The sequence below is a fragment of the Dendronephthya gigantea genome, unplaced genomic scaffold (genome assembly GCF_004324835.1).
Source record: "Dendronephthya gigantea isolate DGI-Jeju-01 unplaced genomic scaffold, DenGig_1.0 000158F, whole genome shotgun sequence".
Classification (NCBI taxonomy): domain Eukaryota; kingdom Metazoa; phylum Cnidaria; class Anthozoa; order Malacalcyonacea; family Nephtheidae; genus Dendronephthya; species Dendronephthya gigantea.
The window spans coordinates 360,505-382,710 of NW_021163168.1; the positions used below are offsets into that span (position 1 = coordinate 360,505).

General features: G+C 36.0%; 2 protein-coding genes across 3 annotated transcripts in view; both read right to left on the reverse strand.

Moving 5' to 3' along the window:
* Window positions 1–335: 335 nt before the first annotated feature.
* LOC114537505 (protein DD3-3-like) lies at window positions 336–8,953 on the reverse strand. The gene is made up of 7 exons (XM_028558545.1): window positions 8,716–8,953; window positions 6,448–6,660; window positions 4,975–5,392; window positions 4,296–4,358; window positions 1,669–1,967; window positions 1,390–1,434; window positions 336–700 (listed from the first exon to the last, which is right to left on the reverse strand). The coding sequence occupies exons 1-7, from the start codon at window positions 8,951–8,953 to the stop codon at window positions 336–338; spliced, it is 1,641 nt and encodes a 546-aa protein (XP_028414346.1).
* Window positions 8,954–21,580: 12,627 nt separating this feature from the next.
* The window catches only part of LOC114537479 (zinc finger FYVE domain-containing protein 26-like), a 31,882-nt gene continuing 31,256 nt past the window's right edge, over window positions 21,581–22,206 (reverse strand). For both annotated transcript variants that reach the window (XM_028558513.1, XM_028558512.1), the window contains exon 38: window positions 21,581–21,903. In XM_028558513.1, the coding sequence (XP_028414314.1) occupies window positions 21,700–21,903 (204 nt within the window). In that variant the 3' untranslated portion in view covers window positions 21,581–21,699. The remainder of the gene's footprint in view (window positions 21,904–22,206) is intronic.

Here is a 22,206-nt window from a genome sequence, read left to right on the forward strand (position 1 = left end):
GTCCAGACTGATGATCTGTCTCTAGTGTAAATCGGGCGATTCAAAAGCGTTTTCACACTGCTGATGAAATGATTACTGAAAGGTGGTCAGACTTTCATAAGAATGTATACAGAAAAAAGTCAAAAAACGTCAAGGTACAACGACGATTTTCTAATCCAGTTACTAATGGCATACATAATCACCATAATACATGCACTTCTAAAATAATCAATTACGAGGAATACAAACGATTCATTAACTACATTTGGCTTAATTACTATACGTATACATGCAAAAAATCCAAAACTATGCCAAAATGTGAAAGTTATATAAAAAACTGAGCATTATATAACATGTTAGACACGAACAACAAGTCGTCCTTTCTGATTACGATTACTGAAGTTGTTATTTCTTGTGCACATGTAGTAATACTCGCCCGGGGCAAATCGCAAAAGCACGCCACGATAGGAAGCTGGGGCGTTGTTTAACAATTTATTAAGAACCTGTTTCCTCGGGGTGCATGCCTTGGTATGGTAACACTGTACGCTGCTGTAGTAACCCGAGGAAGCCATGCTTGTTACCAAATCTTGACCAGTCTTAGTTTCTTCATCCCCTGACCAGACAATTTCAGCGTTCCTGAACATTTTCAGTGGCTTTCCCGAGTCTAAAGGGTAGCTCACAGATGGATCTCTCATTTCTACAATGTTGTTTCGATCCGAACCTACCAAAAGAGTTTTTGATATTAGATAATCATTTGAAATGGTGATGGCCATGGTGATGGTGATGACATTACAGTGTAATACAATGTAAACATTCGTCGCAACGAATGAACTGTATAAGAACTGTATAATTACGGGAACCATCGAGTATTTTGATAAATATCATTAAATAGAAACTCCGTAAAAAGTAAATATTTTGAGAAATATGATTCTCTACGTTTCGACTGAACTATAGTCATCATCAGGAGAAGAATGGTGATGAAATATCACAGTCATGTACAGGTATATATAGTGAAGTATAGTAATGAGATAAGTTTAGTTCATTATTATTACATAGCAAGTTTCAAAGTTCATCTTTTCCGGAATATGATCATTGGTTAAAACTACGTCAAGTGAAAGACAGGAAATCCGAATGTTTACCACAAAATCCAGTTTGTCCAGGTTTGAACCAGCTTGATCCGTGGTTAATACTTTTAACCACGGGGTTGATAAAACCGGAAGTCGTGATGCAACTACGTCATAATTATTGTGTTATCTACGTGCAATATTAATTACAAATTGAAAGTTTTCTCTCCGATTTTGGCTACGTTTTTGTCTCGTATTTTTATACGTCTTGTAGAAACGTAGAAAATTCCCTTTTCAAAAGCGTTTTACGGAGTTTCCATAATTGCTTTACATTATTTTAACATACCTGCTGTACCCTGGCCATCGTTTCCCTGGGGATTGCTATTGGAACCTTTACATAAGGACATTTAATCAGAATATGACACTGCTTCTATAGTGGAATACTCAGAGAAATATGTCACGTTACGCCCCCATAGCCTAGTTGGGAAATTTGTATTGGGACATAAATCAAATTCGAAATACGAGACGATTTATATAAATTAAAGGATTACAGATATTTTCGAGCAAAACGACGTATTATTGCCACCAAAATTTATAAGAAATATTAATTTTAACAGCAACTCACCAGTCCACGCGATATGGACAAGACTTGTACTTGAAACTTTCAATCGTTTTGGGATAAAGTCGTATTCCACAGCCGGAAATGTTTGAACGATATTCCCGCGCTTTCCTCGTACGTTCAAATTATAGATGACGTCATTATCTGACACAGTCTTGGGTCTTGGTATAAGTTTGAATAAATGTGATCTGTCTTGAAAAGTGCGTCCAAACTGTGCGGTGTTGATTGCAAGTTGCAATGGCATCTGCACTTGGCCAATTTTTTCAGTTGGATTGTTTTTGACTGGCGAATTCACACCGTTCTCCCTTGTAAGAAACGAAAAAACATCTTTGATATGGAAGTATTTTTGTTTAAACCCAATAGGCAGCAGTCGATTTATTGATTCTGTATTCTAGGGTCTCGCTTACCGTTGTTTAGCAAAGCTGATATTTAATCAGCAGAAAATATAAACGATTTCTGGCGACAAATTTCATCGTTTGAACAGGTAAATTTGAGCAAGCACTTTTCCGCTTCGATGCAAATTTGTCGCTGCAATTGCAGCGTGTTAACACGTCAAAAGCCAGTTTGAATTGGTTCGACTTGTCACAGCGACAAGACTATGGGTGATTATAGCGCTTGCGTACAATGATATCATCATTGCTCTCCATAATACGAATACACGAAGCGATTTGTTACAGAGACGTGCTACAGCGATTTATGCTTAGTGTGTACCTGTCCTCATTAATCATCATTTTTTACCTGAAGTCATCATTTACCACCACACTTGCAAATTTACCCTATATACGACATACTATTTATTCTTTCATTTATTCATTCACAAAACTTATTTAACCACACTGGCCATACACAACATGTGGCATGGGGGGAATGCAGCGCTTGATTGATAAATCAAGGATTTTTTTTCGGCTCAGATTGAGGTTATTCCACAGCAATGCACTACTATACCCGAAACTCCGTTTCAGATAGTTTGTTTTTTTCGGTTTTGGAAGTGCTATATCAGTATCGGTACATTGCAAGTTGCACTCTCGATTAAATTATTGATCTTTATCCCCGAGCCGGGGCGAAGCGCCGTGCAAGGGTACTAATCCCACCCGGAGATTAGGAATTACACCCGGGTATGCTGACAGAACATAGGCGAATCTAAAGTTGCTCAAATTAAATGTCATGGACGTTCAATGGTCATGGTAGTTCTGCGCATGCGCGAACTTTGAAAGAAGAAAGAACGGTCGTCTACAACTTGCTGATTGGCAAAGACAAAAAGAGAGCACGCATGAGAGCGTTAGCATTTTAACCGTCATTTTGCAAACTATTTTTTAAAAATATAAAATGAAATCATGGAGTCAAATATTAAAACAATAATAAAATATTTAAAGATCATCACAGCACAGAAACAGTTGGTGAAATAGGAACGACTCGTAGTTTATAATCTTTGAAGTGGTAAGAATGCTGCTGCTTGCTGTAAGAATGCATTGTTATTTTGACAAGTACGAGCTTGGTATGTCGTTTTACAAGGAGCTAACCGACCGTTTAACGCTTTACATCATCGCTTAAACTTTAAAGTGCCTATATCACTCGTGGGATCTTTATGCATTTGAAAAGAACGTAAAAAGTTAGTTTATATATTAAAAACATTTTTTCATTTAGTGCAATAATTTCGAAGATACAAGCCTCTAAACTACCTGCGGTTCCTGAGTCCCAACCTCCTGGGTTTAAACACGGCTATACAATTTGAAACTGCCCATTGTTTACAGGAGCCTGGGACTCAGGAATTGCAGGTAGTTTAAAGGCTAGTATCTTCAAAATTATTGCACTAAATCAAAAACTTTCTTTAATATATTAACTAACTTTTTACATTCTTTTCAAATGCATAAAGATTCCACGAGTGATACAGGCACTATAAAAAGAGTTCTCAAAAGTGTACTTCGGAGTTTTGATAAAACAAATATCACTTTGCAGCTTATATAGACGCTAAAATCATTGAATAAAATAAATAATCGAAAAACAACATTTGACGTTTCCTGCTTGTTGGTTATTATAATTATTTGTGCTGTTTTGATGTTTTGAAGGTTTAGCTATAGAAAAGTTTAACACTCACTTAAACTGCAACGTAATGCAGCAGGCAAACAGGTGATTTCTGTTCACTGTTCACTGTCTTTGTTTCCAAAAAATTTGCACGAATTATTTCATAATATTAGCGTAGAAAGTTAGGTCTGGGTAGCGCACGAACTATTTTGCTTCGTTTAAAATGGCGAGGGGTTGCTGCATGCATGTATTTCTAGTAAATTTTTCTCTAAGGCTTGGAGCGGATTGTTCATCACTTTTAGGAAATTTCCTTTTTGTTACCTGAATCAAAAGTTGGTCTATTAATCAATCAAAAGTTGGCCTCCTTATAAATTGGATTTACTCGTGCATTTTTCCAGTCCTCATAAATATCCCACTGGAAAGTGATAAATTAATTTTGGATGTTAGGAGGGGGTTATAATATTTGCCGCAACTTTTTACATTTTGGCAGGAATTTTATCAAAGCCTTGACAGTACGTTTACACATAAAACGTTCTCGAAGATGAACAGACAATTTGAGTTATTAATTTCTAGATAATTAGATTACTCTCAAACAGATATTTGATACTTACGGGTTATCATTCTTGTCGCCGAATGTGCTGAATGGTGGATAATCTCCCGTAGAAATATTGTACCTGCGGGTTGTACGAACATATTCGTCACATTAATACTACTTCAGACGTATTTTGCGCATATAAATACCCTATTTCAGACAAAAATTGTCTGTGGTATGGCCATAGGTTTACTCTAATTATCTTTTGTAATAAATTAATTTGTTATAAATGTTGTATTATTCTGTGGAATTTTGTGATTATCTGTGAATGTTTGGCGTTTTTCTTGGAGCCTTAGAAATTTCATTTGAAATATTATTTGTATGGAAATTTGCATAGCGGACTAAATCCTTAGGCCTGCTACACTAGCAGATAATTAATAACTTCCTTTTATCCCTAACTGCCTAGAAAAATAAATAATTTTGTTACACGTCGTCTTATAAACAGGCTTAATTTATTTTTTGCTTTTACAATTTTGCAAATTGATGGCAAAATCGCATTTGATGTAAGGCAGAGACGTTTAAATATGGCTGGTTTGTACTGGATAATTGCGGTCTATTTCCGACTTTAGTCTTTTACATGTTTCTAACTTTTATTATTTACACTTTGCCGCGTTTATACACGAATTTACGGTAAAATACAAAGTAGAGTTCCCAAAAAAGAATCAAAGAAATAAAATTATAGCAATTCTACGACTTACCTTATTCTTAGAACGCATCTTTGTGTACGAGCAGACGGAAAATATGGAAGAACCCAATTGTAGCGAAGTGGAACTACATCACGGGCATTCCCTAAATGATTCGATCTTGTATACGGAACTACCTTGCATTCAGGTGGATCGAGTGCAACCAAACAGCGTTTTAATGATTCAACATCATTACCAGTCATCTTCAAATTATCGATATCTTCAGAGCGGTAAGGAATGGCCCAGACAAGACGAAGTTTATCAGAACTTGCGGCTGCGCATTCTTGCTCTGTTCGATGCGCAGGATATTCTTCTAAATAGTTGCTGAATGGAACCCAAAATCCTCCATTGTTTTCGCAGTCAATTTTGTTGCTGTAAACCGAGTCATGTCGAAAACCATCTGATTTCTTGGGGTAGTATTCAAGGCACTCGTCTGCAAAAAAGTTAGAGCGTTTATGAAAAATGCGGGATGCTTTTCAAGTTAAGAACCTGCCATAACATAAGAAATAATCTACCAACGCATGCATTATTTTGGTCGAGATAAAATTTGAACCTGCTTGGAGCCTGGAGGGGTTGCATGCATTGAAGTATGGATTGACCATTCTCATGACGTCAAACATTTGCCACATAAAGTTTGATTGGCCCCACAAAGTTACATATTAAGCCAAGCAATCAAATGTTTGTAACATCAGGCTTCCGCGTTTGACATCATTATAAATAGGTCTAGTGCGTGCAAATTTAGTTTAATTACTTTGTTTTATCCATTTTATCGGAAGCTTTATATCACCAGCTAGGAGCCAGTTAAATAAAAAACAGAATTTGTAATTGTTTTATTTTCATGATACGATGATACCAAGTGAAAATAATGTTACATGTATGTGACATATAAATTAGTATGACATGTGCGGATACGTGGATACGCAGTCAAAAGCATAAGATATAATAAGGCAGGAAAAAATTAAGATGTTATAATTATGTGTGTATAGGTATATTTTTGATTGGATACGCGTTTACGTAGTAGTAATATAATATCAATCAACTGTAATCAACTGTCAGTGCTGATATCTAATACACGAAGACGATTCTAACTGATGTCTTGCGCATAAGCCACACAGATATGAATATGCTTATCGTTGAATACTTTTTCATGCTTGCAGTGAGCGGTTACTGCCATGCAAGAAAACATATTTATTAAAATGTATGTCGAAATAAACCACTTCTTCGAATGCTTATCAGACTGAAACAAAATCCATGTTAAATTTGATTAAATCGGCGAACAGTCTTGATTCGATCCTAATGACACGATCGTTATGCATATTGCGGCGGAAGCCCTACAGTTAGCTTCTTGAAAATAAACTCAAGATTTTGAGTAAAAAAATCAAATATTCATAGATTTAGACACGCCGTCACATACTCGCTATAATCTGTGGGGTACGAAAAAATCGACCATTTTTTCATTGAACAGGAAAAGGCAATGTCAACACTTACGCTTAGGTTTGACGTTGAAACTTTCTTCTTTATAATACTTGCACATGCTTTCATTAAAAGCGAACACTGCCATATCAATCCAGTCAGTAGGATGCCAGTAAGGATAGTAATCTCGTTCCTCAGGACATTCATAGCCACTACGAGCACCATTTGCATTTTGTCGGGTGTAAATACATGTCTTCCCTTTCAGCTTTTGATCAGCGGTGAAAAGTCCTAGGGAGAGAATAGAGAGTTTGCGATTCACAGCTTGGTAACAAACGCGGTCCAAGCCGCTTCGTCCTATTCTGTTCCTTATGTTAAGCCCCCCACAGACAGGACGTGAATTGGCAAGGGGACGCGAATTTTACACGATATTTATTTTTTAATAAATTAGTTATTTATTAAAGTCTTAAAAGGCTTAACAGGGCTTAAAATCGGAATCGAATTGGCAGATTTTAATGTAAAAATATGGTTTTCAAATCCATAACAAATAGCCTTGTCATAAAGGTGTTTTGAATTTAAAACTAAGCTGTGTAATTTATTCTGCGCACCCCTAGATCCGCCACTGAGACATTTCATGTTTTCGTTCTTTCATCTTACGGTATTTTAACTAGAGCTATGACGTCAGTGTGTAATTATCATTTTACTCAAATCTTACCTCCAGTTGTTTGGCCATCATCATTAAAAGCATAATCAATTGATTCTAAGGAAAAAACATTGTCAGAAGCTGAGGTGGGTAATTAAATGTATAATGGAGTTGAAAAAAGAAAGGTTCATGTTTTTAGCATTCACATCCAGACAAGAGGTTGGCAACATTCAACTGTTTTTGATGTGTTGGATATAATTATGTTGAATTATGTGTTGGATATGATCAGTAGAATATAATTATTCTCAGGAATTTATTATAGACACAAAACAAAGAGAAACGTGTATGTATAAAAATTGACGTAAATGTAGCTATATATAATCTTTTGTATCTGATTAAAACACTTCTAGATGGTTCCCTTGAAGACTCTATTTCATGCTGTGAGTCAATATTAGAATTAAAACCTTCAAATGATCTTCTTTTTCTTCCAGAACCTGTCATAAAAACGCAAAATACAATCAAAATCTAGTGAAATAATGCCGAAAATTTTACTCCATTAAAACGTTACATGCTTCCTAATGCTTCAAGAATGCATGCACCGATTTATCATAAACATGCATTGTTTTGATTTTGTGTGGGATGTACAGGCGTTGCATTCTAGTTTACTTAACCTTCAAGGGCCGGTTGTTCGAAAGGCGTTTGCTTAAACGGCGGATTAACCAAAGTTTAAAAGTACTCTCATACAACTTTTCAATGACCGGACCTGCATATTATGTATTTAATATGCACTTTCATTGAAAATTAAACTATTTTAACTTAAAAAAATGAAATAACCGTTTCAATGTAAGAATACTACGCAGCGAGTGCTGGGAAAAATTGTTCTGCGGATGGCATGCTAGAATTATATGCCTACACTCGGCGTACAATGTTTTAGCATTTCGCTTACCGCCTACACATTCACTCCATGTTGAGGTTTGAGTTGTTGTTCCACACCATAAGGTATTTCCATAATTCACCGTTGTACAGGAATCATACCGAACACCTCGATAATAAAACGGGAAAACACAACATCTGCCTGATTTAGTCATCCTGGCACATTTGATTCCTGCAAAATAATATTTCTGACTTAGGATAATCTACACTTGGCCTTGCGGACGAGGACTAGTTGGTGGCATGCGATATGGATCATGTGGACCAAGTTTTATAATTCGACCAACTTAAATCAACTTCGCTCCCTCCTTGTATATAGGATTTTTATTCTGCTCGATTTTTTTTATTTGGACGTGATCAATTTTCCAGCGACACGCTTTTTGCAAAAATACTGAGGGCAACGGAAATTGTAACTTGATGCATCAAAACATATTATTCCCGTTCAGTAATCCATTATGTGTTGCCCATTGAAGAAATTTGCTCGAATTTAATGCTGTATATTAACCGTATCGCACGATTTGTTTGGGTCATACAACGTTCCGCATAACCTTTTAGATTATCGTCCAGATATTGGGTTATTTGTATGTCAGATTTCCTTAGTGCATGCTTATATCGAAAATAACGCATTGCCATTGGTATCGAGCACATCATATTACAAGACTGTTGATTAGTTTGACACGTATAAAGTAAGTTTCGACTTTTTTATTCCGATTCAAAGTGAGCATTCTTGCAGCCAGATCATTTTTGTTTGTTTTTCAACCGATGTAACTCACCTACACGATTTCGTTTGGCGCATTTGTCATACCATTCCCAGGGTTCATGAAGACCTCGACGAAAACTGGCTGAATCATACTTTAGTCTATAGAGCTTCTGTGAGCGTCTGGTGAAGACACGTTTCCTGTACCCTGGAGTAGTCGTTTGACGTCCTAAACGTAATATAATGCAAAGTTTTATCACTAATGTCAAAACATCGTCATCTGCTCTATGTCGTTCATTCTTTCTCTGTTCCATGCGTATAATTACCGTAGCCGAAAGTGCACTTACACTATTGATGTTTTCCAACCAAACTGCGAACTTAAGTACATGTAAATTAGTACTATCTTGGGTTTTGTAACAAATAAGTGCTTGGGGATGTGGCCGGTGATTGGAATTTGCAGTATATAATATAATTCATTCATAATTCAGAAAATAAATATAGAGTAAATATCAGTAGCATATAATATAGACGTTTTCAGCTTGCATGCAAATTAATCCATTTCAGACGTTGTGACCATGGAATAGCCAATAAAACTTAACCATTTCAGACCATGTGATTTGATGAACATTTTGACCATTTTGACCTTGTGACTTTACATACAAGCTGAAAAGGTCTATTAGTAGCTTGTAACTATATATTTTGCGAATACATTGCCAATGTCACGAGTTTCTCAATAAAGGAAAAATTATTTATTTTCATACCATTTCTCATGGTGTGATAGTTTAACGCTTGATGCTTCGTGTCATCTTGACATCGATATTGAAGAACAAAATTACAATTTAAATCTCGGTCACCACAACCATGTTGATTTGTCCATTCAATTGTGAGCTGCGATTTTCCTGTCAGGCCTGAATTACTTATATGGCCTTTGCCACTCTGGAAGTAGTGCTAAAAAATACGCAACTTTAAGATACTTTATTTCACATTGGTACAGGATGAACAGTCATCAATGGAATGATTGAAATGATAACGAACATGATGATTATCATGATTCATGATACCGCGGGTATAACAGGCAATTACTGGATTAGTGATGTGTTTTATGGTGAATTATTATACTATCTGCTCTGCCAAGCCATCTATCTCAGTTTTGAATTTTTGGTCAAATGAATGTTCACAGTTTTTGCAAAAAATTAATGATGTTTAAAAAAAACAAAAAAACGTGGGCTTTAAATAAACAGCTACCATGTTAAATTGTGTCTCCTCGCTGTTCGATTTTTGATTTTTATCGCCAACATTGTAACCACCATTAGCGTTGTTCTACAAAAATCGAAAGAAATATATGGTTTGTGGAATGAGTTAAAAAATGCCTCAATCTCGGCTCACACTAGTGTAGTGTTTTTAACTCAGCAAAATGCTCGTCCTGGCAGCTTCGCTTATATTAAGCAAGGAGTAATGCCGTGAGCATTTATGGGTTTTTGTAACGCGGTTTGAAGCATAAATGTTCAATACTATATATTTATAATTATAATAACTTGTAGGTACACCACGTAAGTATTAAATACTGCAAAGCTTTCGGTCCGTTAACCCGGACCTTCATCAGTGCAATTACTTGAATACACGTTTGCGCGTCACTTAAATATCATGTTAGTCGTGATTAGTTTGCTCGCGCTATTAATTAAACGGTTTCATTTAATTAAGTTCTAATTAATGCGCGCGCCCTAGACAAGTATTTGACTAAGAGACACCGAAAAGAGCACGCCACGTACTATTAAGTGGCTTTCCCTCTTGGACGATAGTTTGATGTTTATAAATTTCAATAGATTCTCTCATTTTACGAGAGACAGTAAACTTATCGTTTGCTAAAATGGTAGCATCGTTCCATTTAATGCGATGATCATAAGTCCATGCATGGTGAGCTACTGCAGACTTATCCAGTTTACCTTTCTCGCAGTTCGTCTTATGTTCTTTAAGACGTATTGAGAGATTTCTACCGGTCTCTCCAATGTAAACCAAACCACATTCACATGGAATGCGGTACACACCAGGTTTCTGTTGTTCATCGACGCCATCCTTGTGTGTGTAAAGAGCGCGAAACAAAAACGTGAATTCAAACGTGTATTCAAGTAATTGCACTGATGAAGGTCCGGGTTAACGGACCGAAAGCTTTGCAGTATTCAATACTTACGTGGTGTACCTACAAGTTATTATAATTACTAAAGTCGCCATGCAATCATACAAGAAAATTATATATTTATAGTTGAAAATTTAGTTGAATAGAAAATTGAAACGTTCTCAAGTTGTAAATATTTAATCTGCAACGAGCCTTTGGCTTCCAGACAGCAGCCTTCAACGGTATAGTTCTATTTCTTTAATAAAAACTGGTATTGTTCGGGTAAATTGCTTAGCATTATTGTCAGCATTAATTGCGAGTGCGGTATGTAAACCGTTATTTACAATCGAGCCTTTCGATAATTACGTTTGCATCATCATGCAAACCATCCTTCTTCAACACATGCATGAAAAATAAGTATTTTGACATAATAAGTATGGAAATAAGCCATAACTCGAGAACGAGGCTCCCGGTTGAGGCATGATAGCCTCGTTTTAGTGTTGCGGGTTATTTTCCACGTTCATTAGTCAAAACTAAAAATTATTTTTCCTGCATGTGTTGAAGAAGGATGTTTTGTATTTTGCGCATAGCTCGTGAGAGTAAAACGTGAAATCCTTCTCATTTGAAAGGTGATTCTAAGTTTAAAACGATAATGTTGTGACTTAATTATCGAGAGGGTCTATTGTAAACCATAGGTATTTGTTGTAAGTCGTTTATTTCTAACTACCCGTTGAAGGCTGAAGTCTTGCAGACGAAACTTCTTAAAAATTAAATATATTTACAACCGGAGAACGTTTCAATTTTCTATTAAGCTCAAACCAGGTCGCGCTTCTAATATCCTTAAAAGAAAATTTAGTTATTCACAACCGCGCAACCCTAACTCTATTGTTTCCGATTATTTAGGTTTTTTCTGCAAACCCACCAATTTTCTAAACAGCAAGTTTTGCAAAGATGCGATCGACCATTTCTTTCAGAAATGTGGTTTTGCCTGTTGGGCGTATATAAGGCTTACCTGAGAGTCGAACAATCTATTGTTGTTTTGCCTCGCTTTTTGGTTGCCATTTAGACGGTTGTTAGAACCTCTTGGATTGTGTAGATACACATCAGCATCAACCAAACTGACCAGCAGCCCCGCTAGAGCAAAATATAGAATTCGTTCATGGAAACGACTTGTAATTTCTATGCGGCACATTTTTTGCTAGCACGAGAGCACCAACCCTCCTCTGGGTGTGTAAGGGGTAGCTGCGCTGCAGAGAATTTTTGAAATTGAGCTCTTCCAAATCGGAATTTCAGCAACATGAGGAGACTTTTGGGGGGAAAATTTTGGTATATAAAAAAAAATTTTATTGGTGCATTTTGCGAAAACACGATTAATTTGGGAAGTTACTATAAAGTTATTCAGCACTTCTTAGATGTTCCTATTTCCTTTGCAAGAAACTATCTTGGGAATATCTATTTTTTTATCTATTTTCTATCCAAAACTCAATTTTTAGAACTGACCCTTTTAGGCTTTAGAACTACCCATTTTTCAATCAGAACAGCCCATTTTAGGAAATGGGAGGTCTTATGATGACCCCTGGGTCGCTTTGGATTAGCTTCCATGTTCAGGGGAAGATGTAAAATATGGCTTAACTACGAAAATTTTACCATTTTCGTCAGTATAGTTTTGTGAATTACTCGAAGTGAGTCACACTTGGGCAGAAATCGTAGGCTTATTTAAGAATTCGCAGCAGTTACAGAACAAATAAGATCGATAAGCGCCATTACTCCAATAAATTCGGCATCATTTTGCCAAAATTAAAGGCAGAAGTTACATTGTTGTGGGTCAGTTAGGTTATACTAACGTTTCATTAAAATGCAGAGAATTTGAGTTAATCAACCAATCAGGAGGTTGCATGCTGTTTTTGCATGCGCAAAACTGGCCAAAGTAACAACGAGTATGGGCGACTTTGAATTTTGCATTGTGCTATAACATTACGCTATCTTCCTCTCAGAACTCGGTGATTGAATTTCTCATGCATATATTAAACAGAAAATGAACCCTTACCTGTTAGAATAATAGTAGCTGCTGGTAGCTTGTAATTAAACGCCATTCTTAATGAAAAAGCAGAAAATCAGAAGAGTTTTGCCTATAAACACGGCTGTGAAACGTTGGGCCAATAATGTTGATTAAAACCAAAAACGAAGCCAACAACAAAGCAAAACATTTGTATGGCTCCCTTTGGCTCCCTTTTGTAGATTTCGAGATCAAAATAACATCTTCAGGTCTGAACTTCATTCTTAAAATCCAAACAGCTAACGATTTAAATATTCTAGACTAAAATGTCTTCCCACGGCCTTTACCCAGGGATAACTTGATCGAATAGAAAGCGGGTGTATCAAAAAAGTACCCCGTGTGAAAATCAAGCCTTGAATATCTTATTAATATGCCAAACTCACGGATGCTTTAAATGTAGACAGGTCCTGTTCTGTACAAACAGATTACTGGTATTTTAGAGTGTTTTAACAAATCTGCATTCACGTTTATCGTTATTTATATTTGCCTAGTACGGGAAATGCAGTTTCACCGCTATATTTTTAACGAAATACTCTACTTCAGTTCAGTTCAAAATATGACTGGTTTGACTATTTTGACCCATGTTAATAGCCATTTATATATTAGTTTAGGCTCGGGAATGCTATAGTTTGATGATAAAATATATTGTCAATCTTCAGACTTCAATTTATAGCTGTTGGCGGTACTAACTGTACCGAGCATAAAAAAGGCGGTGAGGTGCAACATCCCCCATGCACTCACCTTGCTCGGCACGTCGCGAACGAGTTGATTATTCTAATGCATACATGCATGTCTCTTTTGATATTTCATATAATATATTTCATATAAACCTACTTTCGAATTAATGTCATTACATGCACCAAAAATTGTATAAACAAGTAAATGGTGACATTTGCGTGTCTTAACATAGGTCACAGCACAGTTAATAGAATATACATATTTTGGAGACCATATAATACTACAATACAACTCATTAACTATGTTGAGGTACATTTATGCAAAAAAATTGTTCCTTTCTCATCACATGTCTATTGTATTTTGCACAGATAAACCAATAGCAATCTTATAATTAACATATTTTTCAAGTCAAGGTTGATGAGCTTAGCAAGACAAATGCCATTGGTACGTTTGGCTAAAATACAATAGACAAGTGACGAGAAGGGAAACCATTTTTTGCATAAACGTGGACAATAACATGGTTAATGAGTTGTATTGTACTTTTTTTAGTCTCCAAACCATGTATATTCTATTAACTGTGGTCACAGGAATGCTCGTTCCCTTTTCTTCTACCCATGCTAGCTACCTAAAACTGGAAATAGTGTGCACACAAAACTATTCGTTAGCTTGTTGAACTTACCAGAACGATTTGGAAATTAATTTCCTGAAACTTTTTATTCTCTTCGGGACCCTTCCTCTAGAGCTGTGGTCCTTCCAAGTGCACGAACTTCTCTGTAATGATCACGACTGTTCAGTAATCCTGAATTTATATTCTTTCACTACGTGACGGCTGTATTATAATAACAAAACATGTCGATCATTCTTGCTCTAAACATTCCGAACATTTCTTGACGTTAACATTTTTTCAGAAGGAGCTATCCTAAAGAAATATAAAGAACTCTTTTTTTGAACAACCACGAACGAGTTCTAAACCTCTTGATATGCCTTCTACCCAATTACCTCGGATTGTGAGCTAGGATTAGTATGAGTTATATGAAACCTTATTAATTTAATGAATACGTAGGTATAACTACGTTCGCAATTAGTTGGACATAAATATGTGGGTTACATAATATATATTACTTTATATTATAATTCATTGGTATCGGTCGAGTTACATAACACTAACTATCCCGGGGAGAAACCTTTCCAGTGAACTATGAATCGATTAGCATAACCTAAACGTGACTATACAGTACAGGGTGAGTAAAAAAAACTGACACCTTTGAAATTCAAATTAGTCGCATAGCGGCTGTAATGTGGCTGAAGTTGCTTAAAATATTCATAGGTATACGAAGCATATCATATTAATTAACCTAAAGCATAAAGTTTGTTCCCATTTGGGAGTTAAAATGCATTCTAAGCTCTGTAAATACTAAAGAACAGTTTTATCAAATCGTTTTTGTTGATTGTACATGGAAATTGTCATATTCCAGCCATAAGTTCGCAGCTAATTTGAATTTCAAAGGTGTCAGTTTTTTTTGACCAACCCTGTAGAGCGTGTCTAAAAAAAACGAAAACTACAGTATTGAAATCACCCATAACAATGTAATTGTTAGAGTTTGAATACCTAATCGCTCTGTTGGGATAATATCACTCGTTGTTCCGGGGTCAGCTGTACCATTTCCTTTCGAAGCAATAGCAAGGGTAATTTAAATTTGATCATATTCACAATTTCAAATTTTTCGTATTTAGCGTTTTATAAGTTGCATTAAACACTTACGGGCTAATTTCAACAATGAGTGATTTCAATAGTTTTTTTGAGACACCCTGTAGTTTAGAAGTAGAAGCATGCAGAAATTTCCAAATTTGCCAATGGAATATTTCCGTACTTTATGCAATAAAACGTGCACGCACACAACGAAAATCTTAACATCTGGGCCTACTGAGGTCAGACCTGCCCTATACATACATATAGGAACGGAAGGTAAACCACTCCATTAAGCGTGGGTAAACACAGTTTATGTGTCGCACATGCTGTCATTTTGAACCCAAATGTTTCTATGTTAAACGCCATGTTATTAATTAAATAGGAAATTGTTTTTATGTCATGCGTATTAAAAGTAAGTAAATCAAAACTGGGTATCTGTAGACCAGCGCGCTTTTAAGGCGAAAGCTCTTTGGCTGAATTTCGCCAGCAAAGTATCAGCATATTTTCTTTTCAAATGAAAGGAATCAAGCTGAAATAATTTATTTATTCCGTCAAAATTCAAAAGAAAATATGCAAGATTCAGCTGTTCTGTACTGAAAGATCTCAGCCTACTTAAAACCCATCCCTAATGGTCAGGAAGTCGTGCTTAAATTATAAGAGTAACTCATTAACAATGTACATCATGCGATCTTGAAAGTGGCCATTAGGCGACCTTGAACGAATTATACTAGAAACAAAGCTCTTAACTAAACCACAGTCAATACAGTCGTGCATGAATTTCAAGACTGATTACTTCCGAAAACCATAATAGTCAAAAATAGTCGGCGAAAAAAGAAATGAAACAGATAACACCCCATCTGAATGTTTGTGCAAACTGTTGCGATACTGCCAAATTTTCTGGTCTAACTTACCTACAAAGTCAAAAAGACTAGCTTTTTGACACAATCTGCATAGCATGTTCAAGGAAGTATACTTAATAATTTTCTTGTATGATTGCATGGCGACTTTAGTAATTATAATAACTTGTAGGTACACCACGTAAGTATACTTAATCAAATTTCAAAATTAAGACTGTATAATTTAATGGCTTCACCCAACGAGCGATTTTTGTAAGACTAAACCGTTTTAGGCAAAACGGACGATTTAATTGAGGTAAATCAGTTTTAGGTAATAACATATTTTAAACAAATTTTAATATCGATATTTTAAACCAGGAGGGCAATAACTATATGAAATAAATGATGAGGAATACTATATAATGATTTGAGAGCACAAGGCTACGCATTTAAAAGGATCAAAGAACACACCTCCACTGACAAAAACTCACATGTCTATAAACACCTACAAAACCCCAACTGCAATTCTAAATACACCCGGTCCTGCTTTTCTATCTTAGACACTGCTAAAACTTCCTTCTCTCTCAAACTCAAAGAGGGTCTTTACATTCGTAAACACAAACCAGACCTTAACAAACAGGTTCAGCATTTTATTACTATTTTCCAGTTATAAATAATTTTTGTTGTTATGTTCTGTCTTTTGTGTTGGCTCACTTAGTATGCATATTCTGTATCCTGCTATGCTGTCAATCATTTTTGTAAATAATCAAGTTATTCATTGAGTATCACCTCGCATGTTTACATCATATTTCTACTTTATATAATTCACAATGTAAATAATCTATTCATTCGCACTGAAGATGGCTTATAGTTAAGTCGAAACATGTTTGCCTTAAAAAATTTTGTCATTTATTTTAAATGCATAATGATTTGCATTTGAGTATATAATAAGATGACCATAAAATTCGGGAATGTGTAGGAAATACCACGACACGATGACTACAATACTGTATAGACGAGTAACTGTTACAGGACATAAACCACATTTACACAACATTCAATTTACCGGCAACGTTATACGGCTAAAAATCGCTACCCATACCCATTTATCCGCGCTTGACATTTGTATTGGTAGTCTGAACACTAATAAAATTGGGTACGTGTGCTAATTTTTTCCCTGCCGTGCCAATAAATATAAGGTGCAGAGTAAAAGGGGCTATATTTATTATGAGGATTCATAGATGACACTTTCCAGAACAGCATTAAAGAAGTGAATGAAAATAAATGCGTACGTCTGTTCTGTGCTCGTGGACCAAGTTATCTGGAAATCATAATTATATTATCACGGGCCGCGGAACACTTGGGCACGACTCAGTAGAGTTTTGTATGTAGCAAAATGTTGCATTGCCGTTGTAATTAATAATAAGACGCCTGCTCAAGGCGTTCACTCCGCCTGCATGCCAACTGATGTATACCTAATTCATCCGTGGACCGTGTAACCCAGGGCTTCTCGGTCAAAACGTTTTGGGTTATCTGTGGAAATGCCAACTTCTGTCGCCCAAAACGACGAAAAGGAAAAAAGACCATGGCATTTTAAGACTCCGCTGCGCATACGCAGGCGGAGTAATTATGTAAAGTAATTCAGTGAATTTCACTGTCTTCGCAGATGTATGGGGGTAATTGTAATATAGTTCGGTATGAGAAAGTGTTCTTTTTTGTCAGTGCTCCGTCCCATTTTCTAAATGACGTCCTATTTTCTAAATGGTTCTGCAGCCCTTGAGTAAAGTATGTACTTCGAAGTAGATAAACACTTAACACTGTTGTGAGAGTAACATGAATTAACTTAGCAGCAGCTCTCTCAAAAGGATTTCCCCTACTTAAAATCGCCCCAAACAATGGTTGCAAGCAGACGTGAGTGAAAAACATTAATTCAGAAACAATGCCCATCCTGTGATCTCAAAAATATAGTCAAGTGGTCTTCTGCAACCCTGAAGAACAATGTTTTCCCTAACTTGGATCAATATAGTCTTGCATAAATCTAAAAACTGATTACTTCCCACCCAGAGTATTCATAAACATTCGGCGTAAAAAACATTAAACAGATGGCACTCCACACATCAACAGTGTGTGTCAAGGTTATGTTTTCTAATTCATTATCTGAATTAGAGAGAAAATGGCTTACTTTTCATACACTCTGCATAGCATTTTCGAATAAGTATACTCTGTGGAATTCAAATTAGCGAGGCTATATGTTGGATTCACCCAATAAGGCATGCACTGTAATATACAAGGAGGGCAGGTTTACCAACTTTCTTTCAAGAATATATCATCAAAATAGAAAATGTTTATTTTGTCCTAACTAAATCTGAATTCCAAGGTAGATATACAGTACTTTTGTGCAAGTGACATGAACTTGGCTGCAATTTTTTAGCGGCATTCCCGATGAGGCCTATTCACTATTTGAATTCTACCAGTAAATTACACCAATAATTGGATAGCGAACCACAGTAGTAAAATATCGTCGGCGCGAAAGGACATAAAAAATTACACTCCTTCTACATTGTGTATAAAAAGGTAACGCTAGGCTTTCTAATGAAAATCAGTCGACTATTTAATCTTATTTTTTTAATCTGGTGCCCGCGCGCTTTGGCGCAAATGATCGTAAATGAACAGAATTTTCGCAAAAATACCTAATTTCTACAGTATATTTCCAATGAGAATTACAAAGACTAACCATTTTGGCATAGCTTGAGAAAAAAGTTCGATAATGTGCACTTCACTGAAAATTCAAATTAGTGAGGCTATATTGGATGCAATTAAAGGAGATATTTAAATAAGAAACTGTTTTAAGCAATACAGATATACGACTTGGTAAGGTATAACTGTTCTAACATGAAAAATGAAGTTTTTGTGATGCTTTGAATCTGGGTTACAAAGAAAGCATGAGTTAAGAAAGACTTTTTATACATTCCGTATAACAAGAAAAAGTGTAGTTAATAAAAATTCAAATCAGCTAGACTATATTGGATTCACAAAACGAACTATTCAAATAGCATTGGAGTATTCGATATGAATTAGAAGGTGCATGCCTTTAGCAACTTTTTTTCGAATTTACCATCACAAAAATAAGTTTTATTTTTGTTCCCATAAATTCCTAATTCCAAAGTAGATATACTTAACACTATTGTGCACTTGTGAAAGGACTTGACCTACTTAAAGTCGCCCCAAGCAAAAGTTAAGTAATCGTGCATACATTACAGCGTTAACTCAGAAAAAACTACATCTTGTGATCTCGAAAATATGGTGGTCGTGCGTAAGGTACAACAAGAACATTTAAGTATTCGATATGAATTAGAAGGTGCATACCTTTAGCAACTTTTTTTCGAATTAACCATCACAAAATTAAATTTTATTTCTGTTTCAATCAATTCCTAATTCCAAAGTAGATATACTTAACACTATTGTGCAAGTAACATGAACTCGGCCGCAATTTTCCGCTGTACTTGTGAAAGGAGAGGAGCAACTTAAAGTCGCCCCAAGCAATAGTTAAGTAATCGTGCATGCATTACAGCGTTAACTCAGAAAAAAAACTACATTTTGTGATCTCGAAAATGTGGTGGTCGTGCAGAAGGTACAACAAGAACATTTGAGTATTCGATATGAATTAGAAGGTGCATACCTTTAGCAATTTTTTTTCGAATTTACCATCACAAAATTAAATTTTATTTTAGTTCCCATCAATTCCTAATTCCAAAGTAGATATACTTAACGCTATTGTGCAAGTAACATGAACTTGGCCGCAATTTTCCGCTGTACTTGTGAAAGGAGTGGACCTACTTGAAGTCGCCCCAAGCAATAGTGAAGTAATCGTGCATACATTACAGCGTTAACTCAGAAAAAAACTTCATCTTGTGATCTCGAAAATATGGTAGTCGTGCGTAAGGTGCAACAAGAAATGCCTGTTCTTTGTTTGTCGAAGAAAAAAATGATTAAAAAATGCTTTCTTCATACATCATGTACAGCAAGTCCGAAAAAATGCACTTCATGAGTCAGATAAAAGGGCGATTTAGCACGACGACGTTAACGTCAAAGACGACGTGAAAATGGCGAATAAATGGCGTGATGCGCCCAAATATGGACATGCCACGCCATTTACTCGCCATTTTCACGTCGTCTTTCACCTTCACGTCTTCATGCTAAATCTCCCTAATTATTGGCTGTGTGACCAGATCTGATCACAGCGCCACCTGCATGATTTTGATATTTACCACAATCAAACCAGGATCAGACGATTAATCTAACTAAATTCAAGCAGCTTTGGTTAAGAATTTACATATATGGTCCAACTGATATAGCTTCTAGTGTCTCAGGCCACTGTCTATTAATCCACGGTACTTGCATGGCTTGTGTGCGTGAACACTGTTGTGATTGTCTCACTATTTAACACAAAAACTATTTTTAAATATCGGCACATTATTATAAAGAAATAATCAGAAGACGTCTTTGTTCGTGTTAATGAAATCTTAATGCATCACACTCACTGGGAAAGTTCGAGACGCTGCTATATAGTGCAGGGATCGCGACCAAACGAGTTAGAGGTACTTTGAATGAAATTAAAAACATAAAACCAGTCTTTATAAGTATCATACTACAGCGCTAATTGGGCTGTCTATATGTGCATCCGACTGGCTCTAGAGGAAAAAATGTACCAAATCTGGCTACACTGGGAGCAACCGTCAAACCTGACAAACGTAATAAAAGTATCCCGTCGGCATTAGTACACTCCCACGGTCGGCACTCGTCCTTCAGCGTTGAATGTCTTTGGCTGGCTCTTCGGTAATTATTTCTGGTTTTTATAAAACTTTTTACAAAATATTTTTAGAGATATAGTTTGCGATATGACAGTTTCATTGCTGACGTTTTCATTCAAATACATTTTTAAATGTATTTAAAGATACAGTAACTAAAAGACACAGAGCTGGAACTGGTGTACCTACTTTTTAGTGCGCATGCTCGGCAAGTGCCTGAGATTTAAAGTATAAACAATTCTGTAATTTGTATGTGCATAAAATGCTATATAAATGACGATTTTGTAAAGCTTAAATTAATCGAAAATCTTTGAGCAAAAAATCCATGCCCATTTTGAATATTTCAGGCACTCGCCGAGCATGCGCAGTTTGCCACGTTTAGCTCACGCTCACTAAAAGAGCGGGTACAAAAAACGGCGTATTTAATTACTATACGCCATCTAGTTCCAGCTCTGTATCTATATTGTTTACTCTGTGAACACGAATCAGCAGGTTGCTGGTTACCAGCTTTCACGCGTTCATCAATCAAATTTCGCAAATTCGCAAAACATTTAATCAATTACAAATTACATTTAATCACTTGTAATCTGATTATTCTTTAACACAATAGAACCGGCCTGACTGTGTTTTTGTTCTGTAAAGAAAAGCGCCCTTAGGGGCTGTTTATATGAGCCCGGCTACCCGAGATTCAATGAAGCGTGAGATGATTTTGAGGTATTGAAATGAGCAGATAACATGATCCTGGCAGTCATATAATCACCACAACAATAGTATGATTGTGCTTGTTTGGTGTCATAAAGACTAATTTCAATACCTCAAAGTCCTCTCACGCTCCGTTGAATCTCGGATAACCGGGCTCACGTAAACAGTCCCTTACATTCAATCTTTTTGCGCAGGGAAAACGTCTTGTTTTTCTCTTCTTACTTGCCTGGTTTCTAACCACTTCATACAAATATTGTACACTTTTGTTTGTTCCGTTTCTTTCGCCATGTTTCCTATGGTTCTCACATCATCAACCCTGTCGCTTGCCACAGCAATGAGGTAGGCTGTTTTAAGGCGACGGAAACGTATGTAAGCTGCAACCTGTATATAGAAAAACAGTGAACTGTTTTAAATAATGTTTTTTTCTACTAAAAAAACAAGAACCACATGCTTTATTCGTGAGGAACCTTACAATAAACTTGTGGATACTAATCCTCTAAAAGCAATAGTCGAGTTTTGCAACTGCACGTGGCTTAAAATGTTGTGTAAATGTTTTTCCATGTATATACACTCTTAGCTATATACTGTATATCTTGAAAAACTCTATTGTATTGATTTCACACACTTTTGAATATTTTTGTATTGAATCTAACAGTACAATTTGACAGCATAATACACACAGTA